Genomic DNA, 15,066 nt, shown 5'->3' with positions numbered 1-15,066 from the left:
GTGGGGCCACATTGGAGGGGAGATTATAGAGTGGGGTCACATTGGAGAGGACATTATAGAGTGGGACCACATTGGAGGGGAGATTATAGAGTGGGGCCACATTGGAGGGGACATTATAGAGTGAGGCCACATTGGAGGGGACATTATAGAGTGGGGCCACATTGGTGGGGACATTATAGAGTGGGGCCACATTGGTGGGGACATTATAGAGTGGGGCCACATTGGAGGGGACATTATAGAGTGGGGTCACATTGGAGGGGACATTATAGAGTGGGACCACATTGGAGGGGACATTATAGAGTGGGACCACATTGGTGGGGACATTATAGAGTGGGGCCACATTGGAGGGAACATTATAGAGTGGGGCCACATTGGAGGGGACATTAAAGAGTGGGGCCACATTGGAGGGGAGATTATAGAGCGGGGCCACATTGGAGGGGACATTATAGAGTGGGGCCACATTGGAGGGGACATTATAGAGTGGGGCCACATTGGAGGGGATATTATACTGTGGGGCCACATTGGAGGGGATATTATACTGTGGGGCCACATTGGAGGGGACATTATAGAGTGTGGCCACATTGGAGGGGATATTATACTGTGGGGCCACATTGGAGGGGACATTATAGAGTGGGGCCACATTGGAGGGGACATTATAGAGTGGGGTCACATTGGAGGGGACGTGCTCTGCTCATATCTCTTTGTTTGCTGTACTCTAGGTGACTGATTTTGACTTGTTTACAGGATATCTGTTTGCTTACTGATTTGGCTTTGAACTCTTGGACTTGACCTTGGCATGTTTTCTGATTTGGATAGTCTGCGCTGTTCTGGTTTGACCTTTTTTGTTTTTGCTGCTTTTCCTGGTCTGATTTCAGTTTACCGTTGCACCTATATTTTACATTACCTACTGGCCTGATAACCTGTGTCCTGATGGCCAAGTCCATCTGGCCTGGCAGTGGAGCAGATTTGTCTTAGACTCTATCAGCCAGGGCAGTGTGAGATTCAGGTAGCTTGTACTAGTTCTCTCTGTTATCTGCCAATTTCTGCAGCTTTGGGAATTACTTTAGAAGCAATTTCATAACACTCTGGAGGCAACTTGACTCCCCCATGAACCAGAGGACCTGATACATGCCATCAAGGGGGAATCAAATACCCCCATACACATTAAGTTGTCAGTCAGCTCCGCCAAAATCAGTGGGTTCGGCCAATACTAATTTGAGATGTCTTCTGAGATGGCAGTTTTCCATATGTGTAGTATGCAGAAATCTGAAGGCAAGAGAGGAAGAAAATGCTGCAAAAAATGATTTACTGCAGATGTTTTTTTGTAGATGTTCAAAAAGGTTATGAGGATTTATTTTCTTTGCATCAGGAAGAAAGTGCACCTGATACTTCTAGATGAGCTTGGAGAGAAAACAGACATGGACTGCAAAGAATCCAAGATTTAAAGAGGCTGTCCACTTTCAGACCAGTTTTATTGTTTATATAACAGAAAGTTGTACAATTTTCCAATATACTTTCTGTATCAATTCCTCACAGCTTTCTAGATCTCTGCTTGTTGCCATTCATTCTGCTTACTCCCAGTGCAAAATCAGTCCAGGGTCATGTGATATACAGTCCAGGATCATGTGATATACAGTCCATGGTCATGTGATATACAGTCCATGGCCATATGATATACAGTCCAGGGTCATGTGATATACAGTCCAGGGTCATGTGATATACGGTCCAGGGTCATGTGATATACGGTCCATGGTCATGTGATGTACAGTCCATGGTCATGTGATATATGGTCCATGGTCATGTGATGTACAGTCCATGGTCATGTGATATATAGTCAATGGTCATGTGATATACAGTCCATGGTCATGTGATATATAGTCAATGGTCATGTGATATACGATCCATGGTCATGTGATATACGGTCCATGGTCATGTGATGTACAGTCCAGGGTCATGTGATATACGGTCCAGGGTCATGTGATATACGGTCCATGGTCATGTGATGTACAGTCCATGGTCATGTGATATATGGTCCATGGTCATGTGATGTACAGTCCATGGTCATGTGATATATAGTCAATGGTCATGTGATATACGATCCATGGTCATGTGATATACGGTCCATGGTCATGTGATGTACAGTCCATGGTCATGTGATATATGGTCAATGGTCATGTGATATACGATCCATGGTCATGTGATATACGGTCCATGGTCATGTGATATACAGTCCAGGGTCATGTGATATACAGTCCAGGGTCATGTGATATACGGTCCAGGGTCATGTGATATACGGTCCATGGTCATGTGATGTACAGTCCATGGTCATGTGATATATGGTCCATGGTCATGTGATGTACAGTCCATGGTCATGTGATATATAGTCAATGGTCATGTGATATACGATCCATGGTCATGTGATATATGGTCCATGGTCATGTAATATACAGTCCATGGTCGAATTCTTGCTGCATTTTGTCAGTCTAATCTACACATATTATAGTTATGTGTGTGTATATATATACACACACTTGTAAACAAAGCACAAAAAAACCTACAACACAAACTGACCTGCAAACGTGATGAAAACAAGACACAGCTGCATAGAATATCAATTGGCTTTATCAGATCCAACCCTGTCCCTGCAGACACTAAATCTATCGATCATCTATCGATCTATGGTATCGCCATGTGACAAGTGCCCAGTATCTGGCCCCGCCTCTCTTCCCTCAGGACAATGTGTAGCACGGAATTCCCCTGTAACTCTGCAGGGCAGCAGACAGCTGGACCTCATGACGTCACTCCGTGACCCAGTGAAATATCCCGCCGTACAAGTCTGTTAGAGGGCGTGGTTACCCTAGTTAGTGGGCGTGGTGTCCGCGCCGTGCGGTGAGCGCCCGGGAGATGTCAGTGAGGACGGGCACACGCGGTGTCTCGGGAGTAATAATGACCGGTAATAACGTGACTGAGGAGCGACACCCCGACGACGAGGAGGAAGCAAAACAGGAGGAGGAGGAAGCGGAGCCTGAAGGGGGGAGCCGCTCTCCTCACTGCACGGTGAGGGTAGGGGGGCGGCCGAGGAAATGGGGAGGGGGCTGCAGTAGCGGGCACGGCAGTGTGACCGCCGCCTGTCACCGTTACCTTCTATACCATGTGCTGAGGACTACAACTCCCAGAGTGCTGTGCCTGGTGTACCGGAGCCGGGCCTGGGTGAAATGCCGCTCTATTAGGGGTGACCTGGCGGGGGGCGCTGCGTACTCTGCCGAAGGAAGTTTACGGAAAAGTTTGGCAGCAGCCCCCTCCCCCCAAAAAGTGACAGCAGCTGTTTCCTCTGTGTATAAGTTGTGGCTCCCCTTTATAGGCTGTATAGGGGCTTGGGTGTATGGGCGCAGTGCTGGTCAGAGGGGACCCCCAAAGTCTCTTCTGACTGTATAGTAATGTCTATGGGGTGGGGGCACAGTGATGGTCATAGGGGACCCCCAAAGTCTCTTCTGACTGTATAGTAATGTCTATGGGGTGGGGGCACAGAGCTGGTCAGAGGGGACCCCCAAAGTCTCATCTAACTATATAGTAATGTCTATGGGGTGGGGGCACAGAGCTGGTCAGAGGGGACCCCCAAAGACTCATCTAACTGTATAGTAATGTCTATGGGGTGGGGGCACAGAGCTGGTCAGAGGAGACCCCCAAAGACTCATCTAACTGTATAGTAATGTCTATGGGGGGGTGGGGGCACAGTGCTGGTCAGAGGGGGCCCCCAAAGTCTCTTCTGACTAGTGATTTTGGGAAGATCACATGACCTGATCCCCATGATTAGTGTTAGTCGGGTTGACTTGGCTGAAGTTGGAATACAGTTACTGCCCCGGCTTCTCAATAGATTATTTGTATCATATATATTCCCAGCTTGTTACATATTTCCCTTCATAGGATTCCATCACTACATCTCCTGCTCCTTTCTGACTATTAGTCAGTCAGTGTTTTGGCCTACTGACTCCGCAGTTCTGCCCATCACCCACTCACCACTTTTCACTTTCTTTGCTGCAGCTGACTAGCACTTCTTGCTGCCATGCAGTATAGACATACATGGCAGCCATAATGTATCCAAGAGGTGCAGCCGGACTCAGAGATGGGTTTTAGAAAACTAGGATTCCGAATTGGTGGTTTGGGGTAGCGACTCCACAGCTCTGGTCCTGGGCTCTCTTTGGCTGTCTGTAGGCAGAATGCCTGCCCTGTTCATTCAAGGGTAAAAGGACCCTGACTCCCGTGGTGTTCGCTCATCTCTAGTGTTTACATGCAGAATTCTGGCGTGTGATCATACCCTTACTTCTGTGTGATCATACCCTTACTACAGCATTAAAAAACTGGTCATCGTGGGGCACCTCCTATGTCTGTTTCTGAGACTGGAGAGAAAATTCAGTAACTTTGACATTAAAAGGGCTTATTGAATTTCTAATCTTGATGGCTTATCCTTAGCGTAGGCCATAAATATTAGCTTTGTGGGGAATCGACACTTGGGGACCCCACAATAGGGCTGCACACTTTCCAGTAATGGATTTTTATTTAATTTTTTTTTAATGTAGATTGAGCCCCATATAGGGATCACAATGTTTTTTTTGTTTGTTTGTTTTTTTTTCTCCTATCCGTATGCCTTTGTAGAATGGGAGGAAATCCACGCAAACACGCGGAGAACATACAAACTCATTGCAGATGTTGTTCCTGGCGGGATTCGAACCCAGGACTCCAGTGCTACAAGGCTGCAGTGCTAACCACTGAGCCACCGTGCTGCCCCACTTTCCAGTAATGTTCACATGCTTGCAGTTACAGTTCTCGTTGTACAGGATAGCGTTGGGTTTAGGTGCTGCATCTCTGCCTGGTTGAAGTGTATGGATGTACCTGAGACAGAGTTCACATAGGGTTTTTTGGGCTGGAACCCGAGGTGGAGGCAGTCTCAGGTTCTGGTCCAAAATACGGGTAGCTGTGACTGGATGCCGATGCAACGTCCTCCGCTCCGGGTTAGGCCCAAATGAATGGGCCTATTCGGAAGGAGGGAATGTCTTCAGGTGGATTTGCGAGGCGACTCCACCTGAAGACTGAGCATGTCCGTTCTTTTTTCCGACAGCCAGAACAAACAGCTCCCAGAAAAAAAGAACTGACCGGCTCCCATAGATTTCCATGGGAGCCGTCTTTTTGGTAAGGATTTCGAGGCAGATACGGCCTCAGAATCCTGACCAAAATACCCCGTGTGAGCTCAGCCTTAAGCTGCCCATACACTTTGTACCACTTTATTGGGAACCAGTCTGCCCTGTACAGCTATTCTGCTGGGGCCCCGGGTTTCAGACTTCCACAGATCTAATATTGATAGCCCAACTCATCTATCAATATCAGAAACTGGTTAACCCCTCTAAGCCATTCTTCCATTGCATGCTATCTTCCTAACAAGCCAGCTCCTTAGTTTTCCACTACATGTAGTAGCCCCTTCAATTCCATAGCTGTCAGTGGCCACTTGCTTTCAGATGTCTGGTGACCTCAGATGACACGGGGTGAGGGTTCTCTGACCTATTGCTACTCTGCAGTATTTGGCTACGTGACCTTACAGCACCTCTCTGGCTGACTTTCTTACTCGTCTGGAAAAGCAATAAAAATGAAGTCCCAGGTTCTATCCAGGACTCTTCTGTTGTGGAAAAATGGCAAAAAGTCCGTAGGGGTGAGTCAGTCCCGTAAAATGGCAAAATAGACTAGGCCTTCCGATGTGTAAAAGTCGTAGAATGCAAAAACCAACCTAAGGCCAGGTTCACACTTTATTATGTGCAACATGCTTGGAAAATTCTGAGTATTTTGCACCCGTTGGATGGCGGCTTTCCTCTACTGACTAGGCCCATATGAATGAATCTGCGACCAAATCGAACAGGGTGCTGATATATTTACTTATTCCAGCGTCTTGCTGTGATCTCGAGGCAGATTCCTACATGTGACTGTAACCTGTATTAATAGGCCGCTTCTGTGTTCAAAAGTGTATGTATGACCCCCTGTTCTTGTGCTCATGGGGGTACAGGCGTGAGTCACTTATCACATACCCTGCTATTCTTGCTATGGTATGACAACCCCTTTTAGGATCTCTGTTACCGTAACGTGTGTATGCTGAATGATGGCGGTTTGTGTTAGCCAGTTGTGGCAAAGCCAGCAAAAGGATTAGGTGAGTAGATAATGTGTGGGGCACGCGGCTCACCCCCTGAGATTAGAGAGGTATTCGTTGCTGACCTGGGATATAGTTTTGCTTTGTTGAGGGTTTGGATTTTGCTGCCGTTACTTTGGGAGAGCGCTATAAGAGTGTGGGCATACAATGGCGTTCATCCTGCATGAATACAATACCGAGATGTGACTCGGTATTCCACTCCATATCTACATACAATGCGGATCTGCCATGTTAAGGCCTCACAACAGGGATTTGGCTTTAGGGGAGTACGAGTGTTAGTTTCTTCTTCATGCATATGGTTGTTCCAATCCAGTCTAAACCCTTGTCTGTGTATATTCTACCCATCCACAGTATAAGGTGTAGATCACAGGTCAGTTGGGGGGGGGGGGGTAGTCATCAGGTCCCCAATGATCACTAGAATAGGGGTGCTGCTTTGCACCCAGGCCCAATCGATGCAGATGTACTACCACTCCATTCATTTCTATGTCAAAGTACTGCAAAGTAAAGCATTTGGATATTTAGAGCACCCCTATTCTCCTCACAGATGGGGACGTGGGGGGGGGGGGGGTGTCATCTGACTCTTAGTAATTGATTGCACCCCCACCCCTTTTTATTTTACTGTATACACCAGTATATCTGTGTGGCAGCAGAGATATCTTTATAGTACCTGACCACACATCAGTGGAATGGGCGCTCATGTAGGCTGTGGCTATACGGAGTCCACCAGATGGAAGCCACTGCTGCTTATTGACTGCCGTCCTTACATCCTCCAGGAGACAACACCTCAATATCTTCACTTCTACCAATATAAAGGCTGACCTCATGTCTGTAAATAGTCCTTCATATCCCTTCTCTTTGGGGCTGACCGCTGTCTACAGATTCAGACTAGTGAATCAGGTCCTGAGTCTACAACGTGTCTTCTATGTATCATAGATTATATCATCATATGCTTTTATATAGAGCTGACTCCGTTCTACATCCAAAATGTGGCAGATGTTAAAGGGGTATTGCAGTTATGTTCACAGAACTTGCTGATCGGTAGGGGTCCTATAACTGAAACCCCTACTGATCATTCCCAGTGAAGGAAGCATGTGGTCGGCTAGCTCTAGGAGTGTGGGTATCCGTGTTTTAGTTGCTGTAGTCCTATACTGAAGGGGCCACATCTTCATCATCCGTGGGGGTCTCAGCGGTTGGACTTCTGCTGATCAGCTAGATAACTCCCATCCTGTGGAGAGAGGGTTACATGAATTAAGGTAACTTCTTGTACCACTGGAAGGGGTATTCCTATTTGGACTGGAGCTCCATGCACCATGACTTGTAGTAATATTGCTGCTTTAAGGCTTGAGGACAACTTCAGGGTTTCTCTATTAAGGGAAAAAAAACTCTGTATAGAAGCTTAAGGCTGAGGCCCCACGTTGCGGAAAAGCAGCTTTTTTTTTTTTTTTTTTTTTTTTTGTTGAAGATTTTGCTGCAGTTTTTTGAGCCAAAGTCAGTAGTGGATTGAGCATGAGGTAGAACGATAGAACTTCCTATATATTTCCCATTCCTTATGTAGCCTTTCTTGGTTTTGGCTCAAAAACTGCAACAAAATCTGCAACAAAAAAAGCTGCGTTTCCGCAACATGGGGCCTCAGCCTAAAAGTTGCTCTTGATTCAGTAATCTACAGTTGTACACTTTGGAGCAATAGCCTTAAAGTGGTTATCCTACAAATCACATTCATCCCCAGGATGGGTCATGTATGGTCCCCAGAGGTCACAGAGGTGTCTGCAAGGAGAGGTGGTCCGCACGCTTCCAGCCGCTCCAGTCAGAGTTGATAGATTAAGATAACCAAGTATAGCTGGTACATTGAATGTCACTGCAGAGTTTATACTGAACTACTTTATCGATCTGACTCCAGACAGACCTTTATTATACCTGCTCGTGTAACCTGCTGTCTGGCTTGTGCAATATCTAATCGATCGATCGCATGTTCCTCTAAAGAATAGTAGGTGGTCAGGTTTTTTTTTTTGCCAAATACTGTAGTCAAAGCTAGTTTTATACTGTAATGATAGAAAAGTCATGGAGGTGCATAGGGGCCATAATAGCTCATACATTCCCTCCAGGGCTCCCATCTATCTGGCGTATAGGAGCTCCCTGTTCATACTCCAGAAAGGAATAAACCAGGTATATATGTGCCTCCATTGCACTTGGTGACATACTCAGCTGTTTTTACCGCTCACAACCATGAAGTACAACGAAGATGGCTCTTTCTGGAGTGCTACCCAGGGGTCAGGAGAACCCCATTCTACCTGTATATGGGGGTTGCATGGCCACAAATCTGATGTCTAGTCGGCTATGATCAGAATCTGTAAGTCCGTTTTCAGACCTTCATGTTTGTATTGATTCCACATCTCCAATATCTTCTGATTCAGCATGGTTTCTTCTTAAGATGTAATTGTTAGACCCCCCCCCACCCCATATCGGGTGTTTTCACTTGGGATGTTTTGATGCTGAATTTCATGGTTCAGAGGCATTGAGATCTTAGTATTCTCTGCCATAGTTTCCAGTTTCCTCATCTCTTCCAGCCAGGCCATGTAAATAAATAGGACTGACTGTCAGAGTTGTGCAGCTGTCCATGTGCAAGAAGAGGTCTGAATTCTGCCCAATCTCATTGCTGCAGCCTCAGTGATGAGCCGCTGGCACCTCATTGTGAGCAGGAATGACAAACACAAATGGCATGTGCGACCGACCCCAAAATAGCACATCGGGCTCATTTGCATTCCCTCGCCTCCTTATATGTCCCAGTGCACATAGCGACCCGGGACGTTCCTAGTCACTGCTATCCAGTCCTCAAAAGCCATTCTGTCTGCTCGGACTGCCGGGGGGAGAGCAATGGCGTGATGTCAGCAATACCGTGACGCGTTTCTCTTCATAGTATAAATAATCCTTGTGTGTTCACAATGACTGTGTGTGTGTTGTAATTTTTATATTGTTACAGCAATCTGTGTAATATTGTACTTGTTTATTACACCTATAGAAGGATAGGTTTAGCTTCATGTTCTTTCTATATACATGATGCAGATATTATACTGCTAGATTTCATAGCATAACCATATTTAAAATGGCGAGATCAAAGTTAAACTTTTTTCAAATGTTATTAAAAACTTTGCAGAGTTTTCCAGATTTTTCACTAACCACCTTAGTGGTGACTTCTTCAGTTTTGGACATGTGACCATGAAATGAGGGACAGTCTATGGTCAGTAAATCGGCCATGTGGTCTGGCCTTCAGCTCTTGGTTGATGTACCAAGCGGCCTCTGTCCGGACCTAGAGTAATCCCCCTGCGCAGTAACAGGTGTGGGCATCTGCTAGTACCTGATGTCCATGTATGATGCTGCTGACACTCCTAGGTTATTGTATATCCTTGCAGGTTGTGATCGGTACTCAACTCTGCAGGTCTATTATATATGTATAATTAATGTATATATTAGTCTTGTCTGGGGCATTATCATACAGGCCCAAAGCCTTATGGTAGCAGTAGCAGCCTGTATAGGCCCAAAGCCTGTGCTAGCAGTAACAGGCTATTACTACTAGCACAGGCTTTGGGCCTATATGGTAATATCCCAGACCACATGACGTCTGGGATATTGCCATATAGGCCCGAAGCCGGCTAGGATTAACATCGGATCCCGGAGAGGGCCTACTCGCTGCCGGCCTCCGCGGCCTATAGTATAAGGTGAAGCGGGGACGGCAGTGAGCAGGTCTGGGGAGGTTGGTAAATAGGCCGCTGCCTGCTGGGAATACTCGAGCAGGTAGCGGCCTATTCTACAACAAACAAATATTAAGTTCTCATAATTACTGACCTCATGCTGAAAAACTCTGCTTATGCTTGATTATATACGGTAGTAGTAGTAATCCATGTCAATATCACTATAGATATCACATAAGAGTAATGAATCATGGATTGCAAGTTTAAGGGAAATGGACCATAAGTAGAAAACTATACTAACAAAATGCAAACTTCCATCATCTAACCAACGATTGCAAACCAATCCAAGCAAACTACTAAATGTTTGACCAAATGGTAACATAGCCTAATGCACTGATATGGTTTGCTGGCATTGTAACCTTAAGGCTGGTCTTACACGGCCGTAATGTAAGTCCGCAATTGAGCGTTTTCAATTGTGGACATATTATATTCAATGCGGCCTCTTACACCACCAGATATTTTATCCACGGGCTGCAACCGTGGTCCGCAATTTATAGCACATGTCTGTAATGGCCGTGAATTGCGGCACTGCACGGACTCGCCCATAGAACTCTATGGGCGAGTGCGGAAGGACATGGACATCTGCAGAGTCTGTTGCCGATCAGCAACTAGTGGGCCGTACATTCAATACGGTTGTGTAAGACCAGCCTAAAGGTTCCCCATGATATCTATGGTATTTGTTAAATTGTGTATATGTGTCCATACAATTTTATCTTTGGATACGAATAAAATTTAAGTTTCTATGGATTTTGGGTGTGGTTGTTGTTCTTTGAAACATTTATTTGAGCTGTGACATGGCAAAAGTGGACAATTCCTTTAAATCTTCTCTATCTCTAGTTTATGCCTCACTTTATACAATGTAGGATAAGCTATAGTTTGATTGCTTAAAGGGATTGTGTCATTGGTGTCAGTGGTTTTGAGATGGACATTCTTGGATATCCTTTAAAAAGACTATTTACTACTACCTTCTTCCTTTTTGGATTCTCCCTGCCGATCCATTGTAATTCTGGTTAATTACTTTATGTAAATGAGCTCACCAGTCCCCCCCCCCAAGATGTTCTTCCGTCCAGATCGCGCTGCTGCATTTCAGTTCTCACGCATGTGCAGTTCTGCTCCGTTCAGAGCGGTATTGCACATGTCCGGGCGCCATTTTGGTGTAGCTCGCTATAGAGCAGCATACTGAACATTTATTTTATTTCCTATATTCTAGGAAAAATAAATAAATAAATCATCCATCAAACCCTTATTGTGGTTGGGCTAACTTCTGGTGCATGTAGTGTTCCCGGCCACAATAAGGAAATCATTGCCTGATTTTGACTAGTCCTAGACCATACAAAGTTCCTGCAATAACGGCCTCATCCATTGGCATCTGAACAAGACAACAGATGTCACCACTAAGATGGTTACAGAAAACTTTTAATTCTCTGCAAAATGTTATTTACTTATATGTACAAAGATGTGCGGTGGCTTTTGTCTACCATCTGAAATACGTGTTCCTGGAAAAGTGCTTTTTTTTTAATAAGTGAATTTTCTTTGTGTTCTTGTTCTAGGACAACCAAATGCTGATGAACCAACTGAAGGAGATTACAGGGATTCAAAACGTAACGATTCTGAGTGAGGCACTGAAGGTCAGTTTTATATAGTAGGTGGAGGGGACACCACAACTAGGGGGCTTTGCATGTCCCTACATTCTTTCCAATGGGACTGCTGAAGACTTTCACGTGCTGTATTTCCGATATATTCTATAGCCCCATTGAAACGAATGGCGTGGCGGGCACTGCCATAACTGCATATCAATGCCGATATGACCATGGCCTTCTAGTCTCTTGCATGATGGGCTCACATTAAGCTTCATAACTTTGTCAGAAATGTTTGCCCTATGAAAACTAACCACGTTCCGCCTCTTACCCTAGGTCAGTAATAATGACCTCACACAAGCTGTCAGCCTTCTCACCGAAGAGTGTGCCAAGAAGCCAGAGACCCGGGGGCTAAATAATGAACTGACAAATACTGAGGAAAGTGCTACAGTCATTCAAGGAACAAATGGTATGTCCTCATCTGACATCTCCTCTCCTTATTACAGTGCAGACAGATTATTACTGTATATACTCGAGTATAAGCCGAGGCCCCTAATTTTGCCACAAAAAACTGGCAAAACTTATTGACTCGAGTATAAGCCAAGGGGGGGAAATGCAGCAGCTACTGTAAAGTTTCAAAAATTAAAATGGTCGGAGTTTTTGGGTGCAGTAGGTGCTGGGGAAGGGGAGGGGGTGTTATGGTTGTCTGCCTGCCCCTTCCCTGAGCTTGAGAACTGTCCCTACACACACACACACACACACACACACACACACACACACACACACACACACACACACACACACACACACACACACACACACACACACACACACACACACACTTGGGATTCAGCCTGGCTGAATATAGGGGATCTGCAGTGTTCCTATTAACCCCTTCCCGACGGAACAGGAGCACTGCAGATCCCCTATATTCAGTAGACCGGGCACTTTCAGACACAGGGATACCTAATGTGTATATGTTTTCATAGTAATTTTCTACTTTTATATGTATTCTAGGGGAAAGGAGGGATTTACAACTTTTACTTACTTTATTTTTTTTTTTTTTTTAAAGCTTATTTTTTTTCCCCCACTATTTTATGGTAGATTCCATGCATTAATATTGCAGCTGCTCATACACACACACACTATATATATATATATATATATATAATCTCCATATCCGTGTTTCCCCGAAAATAGGACGTACCCCGAAAGTAAGGCATGGCAGACATATTTTGCTGCCTTGCCGGCGTGCCGGGCGCTTTCATTCATTTCTATGGGAGCGTGTGTGGGCATTAGCGATGGATGTCTGCTGACACCAGCAGACACCAGGCGGCTATGGCAGCTGCCCGACTCCTGGGTGGCCGCCATAGTTAAAATAAAAGTATTAAAAATTCAAATCAACCCATTTCCCTAGAACACATATAAAAGTATGTAAATACTGTGAAACACATACATGTTAGGTATCCCTGTGTCCAAAATCGCCTGCTCTATAAATCTATATTAAATACTGTACAGTATAAAAATATTTTTAGATGTTAATTTTTATATTTAGCAATATATGTGAATTCTTCTTTGAAAAAAAAAGACACCCTTGAAAATAAGACATGGCGCAGCTTTGGGAGCAAAAATTAATAAAGACACAGTCTTATTTTCGGGGGAAAAATAGGGAAAAAAAATTTTCAGGCAAAAAATGGTAAAATATTTAATATATGGGAGTTGTAGTTTTGGAACAGCTGCAAGGCCACATTGACAGGTGATCCTGCAGCTGTACAGGGATGTATAGGGCGTTTTTTTTTGTGGGGCCAGGTGTAGACCGGGCATTTTCAGACACAGGGATACCTAATGTATATGTTTCACAGTAATGTTATATATTTTTTTTTTTTTACTATTTTAATATCCCCCGCCTAGGGGGGTTTGAACCTGCAATCATTTGATTGCAAGTCCCATAGACGTCTATGGGAGATTCTATACATTACTATCGCGGAGGGTCATAGACCAGCCGCGATAGTAATATATATCTATGACAAGCCTCGGAGCCTTCATTAGGCTCCCGGCTGTCATCGGAACAGGCCGGCTCACTAAAGGTATGAGGCCGGGAGGGGGCTAACTGACTGTCGGGACCTGCGGTGGAGGAGTGGGTTTGCAGCATGGCCGCGCTACTGCCACCGCTGGTTTTCTTCAGCGGCAGTAGCACGGCAATCCGCAGGCCCCGGCAGCTAAGACAGTCCCCGGCATCTGCTGTAATAGACCGGCGGATGCCGGGGAGTGTCTTAGCTGCCGTGGCCTGCAGATTGTCACGCTCCTGCCGCTGAAGAAAACCAGCGGTGACAGTAGCGCGGCAATCTGCAGGCCCCGGCAGCTAAGACACTCCCCGGCATCCGCCGGTCTATTACAGCAGATGCCGGGGACTGTCTTAGCTGCCGGGGCCTGCAGATTGCTGCGCTACTGCCGCTGAAGAAAACCAGCGGTGGCAGTAGCGCGGCCATGCTGCAAACCCACATTCAGACTATAAGACGCACCCTCATTTTCCTCCGAAATTTGGGGGGAAAAAAGTGCGTCTTATAGTCCGAAAAATACGGTATATATAATATAATTTTTTTTTTTTTTTTTTTTTTTTTTTGCTTGACTCGAGTATAAGCCGAGGGGGGCTTTTTCAGCACAAAAACTGTGCCGATAAATTCGGCTTATACTGGAGTATATACGGCTCTTTTTAGAAGAGCTCCCACCTTGCCTAGTAATTCCCTCTCTGGCTGTAGTAGCGTTCTGTCCATAACCTGTGACGTTACTGGCAATGAGAGGATATCTTGTATATCGCCAGACTGTGTCCTGCCTGCATACTGAGGATGATTCTGCGGGGCAATCGCAAAAGCTTCCTATAGATCTGTATGTTAGAAATAACTTCCTGATGTTATCGTGCATATGTCTATAAATATAATATGTAGTTTTATAGAAGCTGTAGATATGTTAGGATTTGGTTTATAGATTAGAGATTTATGGATATTTATATTTTTGTTCTCTCCTCTTTCTTTTATAGGGCTGGTTGACACAGTTCACAGTAAAGATGACCTTCAGGCAGCCATCGCTCTCAGTTTAATAGAGGCCACAAATCATCTGCTGGAGGCGAGAGATCCCAACAGGTACTAAGGCGCATTTTCCTGCACTGACCCTTTTTCACCCCTCCCTCCCCTACATACTTACTAAATATAGGTTAAAAGGGTTTTACCATCAAGCAAGATAACATACCGGTCAGGGGTGGTCTGACTGCTCAGACTCCAATTGATCAGGAGAACGTGGGACTTTTGCTCTCCATACTGAATGAAGCAGCATGCACCCGACTCCATTTATTTCAATAAATAGCCAAAGCAGAGTGCACAGCACTACAACTGGAATGAATGGAGCGTTGCGCGTAATGTCCGATCACCGCTGTGTTTAGAATAGTGGATGTGGTCCCCTGTCTTCCTGATCAGTGGAGGGTTTTTTGGGAGTTGGGGGGGAGAAGCTAATTTTCCCTGTAACTGGGGGTTGGTACATGTGGCCCCAGTTACAGGAG

At 45.3% G+C, this 15,066-nt stretch overlaps 1 protein-coding gene across 2 annotated transcripts in view; it reads left to right on the top strand.

Annotated features, from left to right (window-relative positions):
- Positions 1 to 2,884: 2,884 nt before the first annotated feature.
- USP28 (ubiquitin specific peptidase 28) overlaps positions 2,885 to 15,066 on the top strand; it is a 48,874-nt gene continuing 36,692 nt past the window's right edge. For both annotated transcript variants that reach the window (XM_075279702.1, XM_075279701.1), the window contains exons 1-4: positions 2,885 to 3,057; positions 11,487 to 11,564; positions 11,850 to 11,982; positions 14,551 to 14,653. In XM_075279702.1, the coding sequence (XP_075135803.1) occupies positions 2,905 to 3,057; positions 11,487 to 11,564; positions 11,850 to 11,982; positions 14,551 to 14,653 (467 nt within the window). In that variant the 5' untranslated portion in view covers positions 2,885 to 2,904. The remainder of the gene's footprint in view (positions 3,058 to 11,486; positions 11,565 to 11,849; positions 11,983 to 14,550; positions 14,654 to 15,066) is intronic.

Source organism: Leptodactylus fuscus, chromosome 6 (assembly GCF_031893055.1).
Source record: "Leptodactylus fuscus isolate aLepFus1 chromosome 6, aLepFus1.hap2, whole genome shotgun sequence".
Taxonomy (NCBI): domain Eukaryota; kingdom Metazoa; phylum Chordata; class Amphibia; order Anura; family Leptodactylidae; genus Leptodactylus; species Leptodactylus fuscus.
The sequence above is the reverse complement of the archived record's forward strand: the minus strand, read 5'-3'. Positions and strand labels throughout refer to the sequence as shown.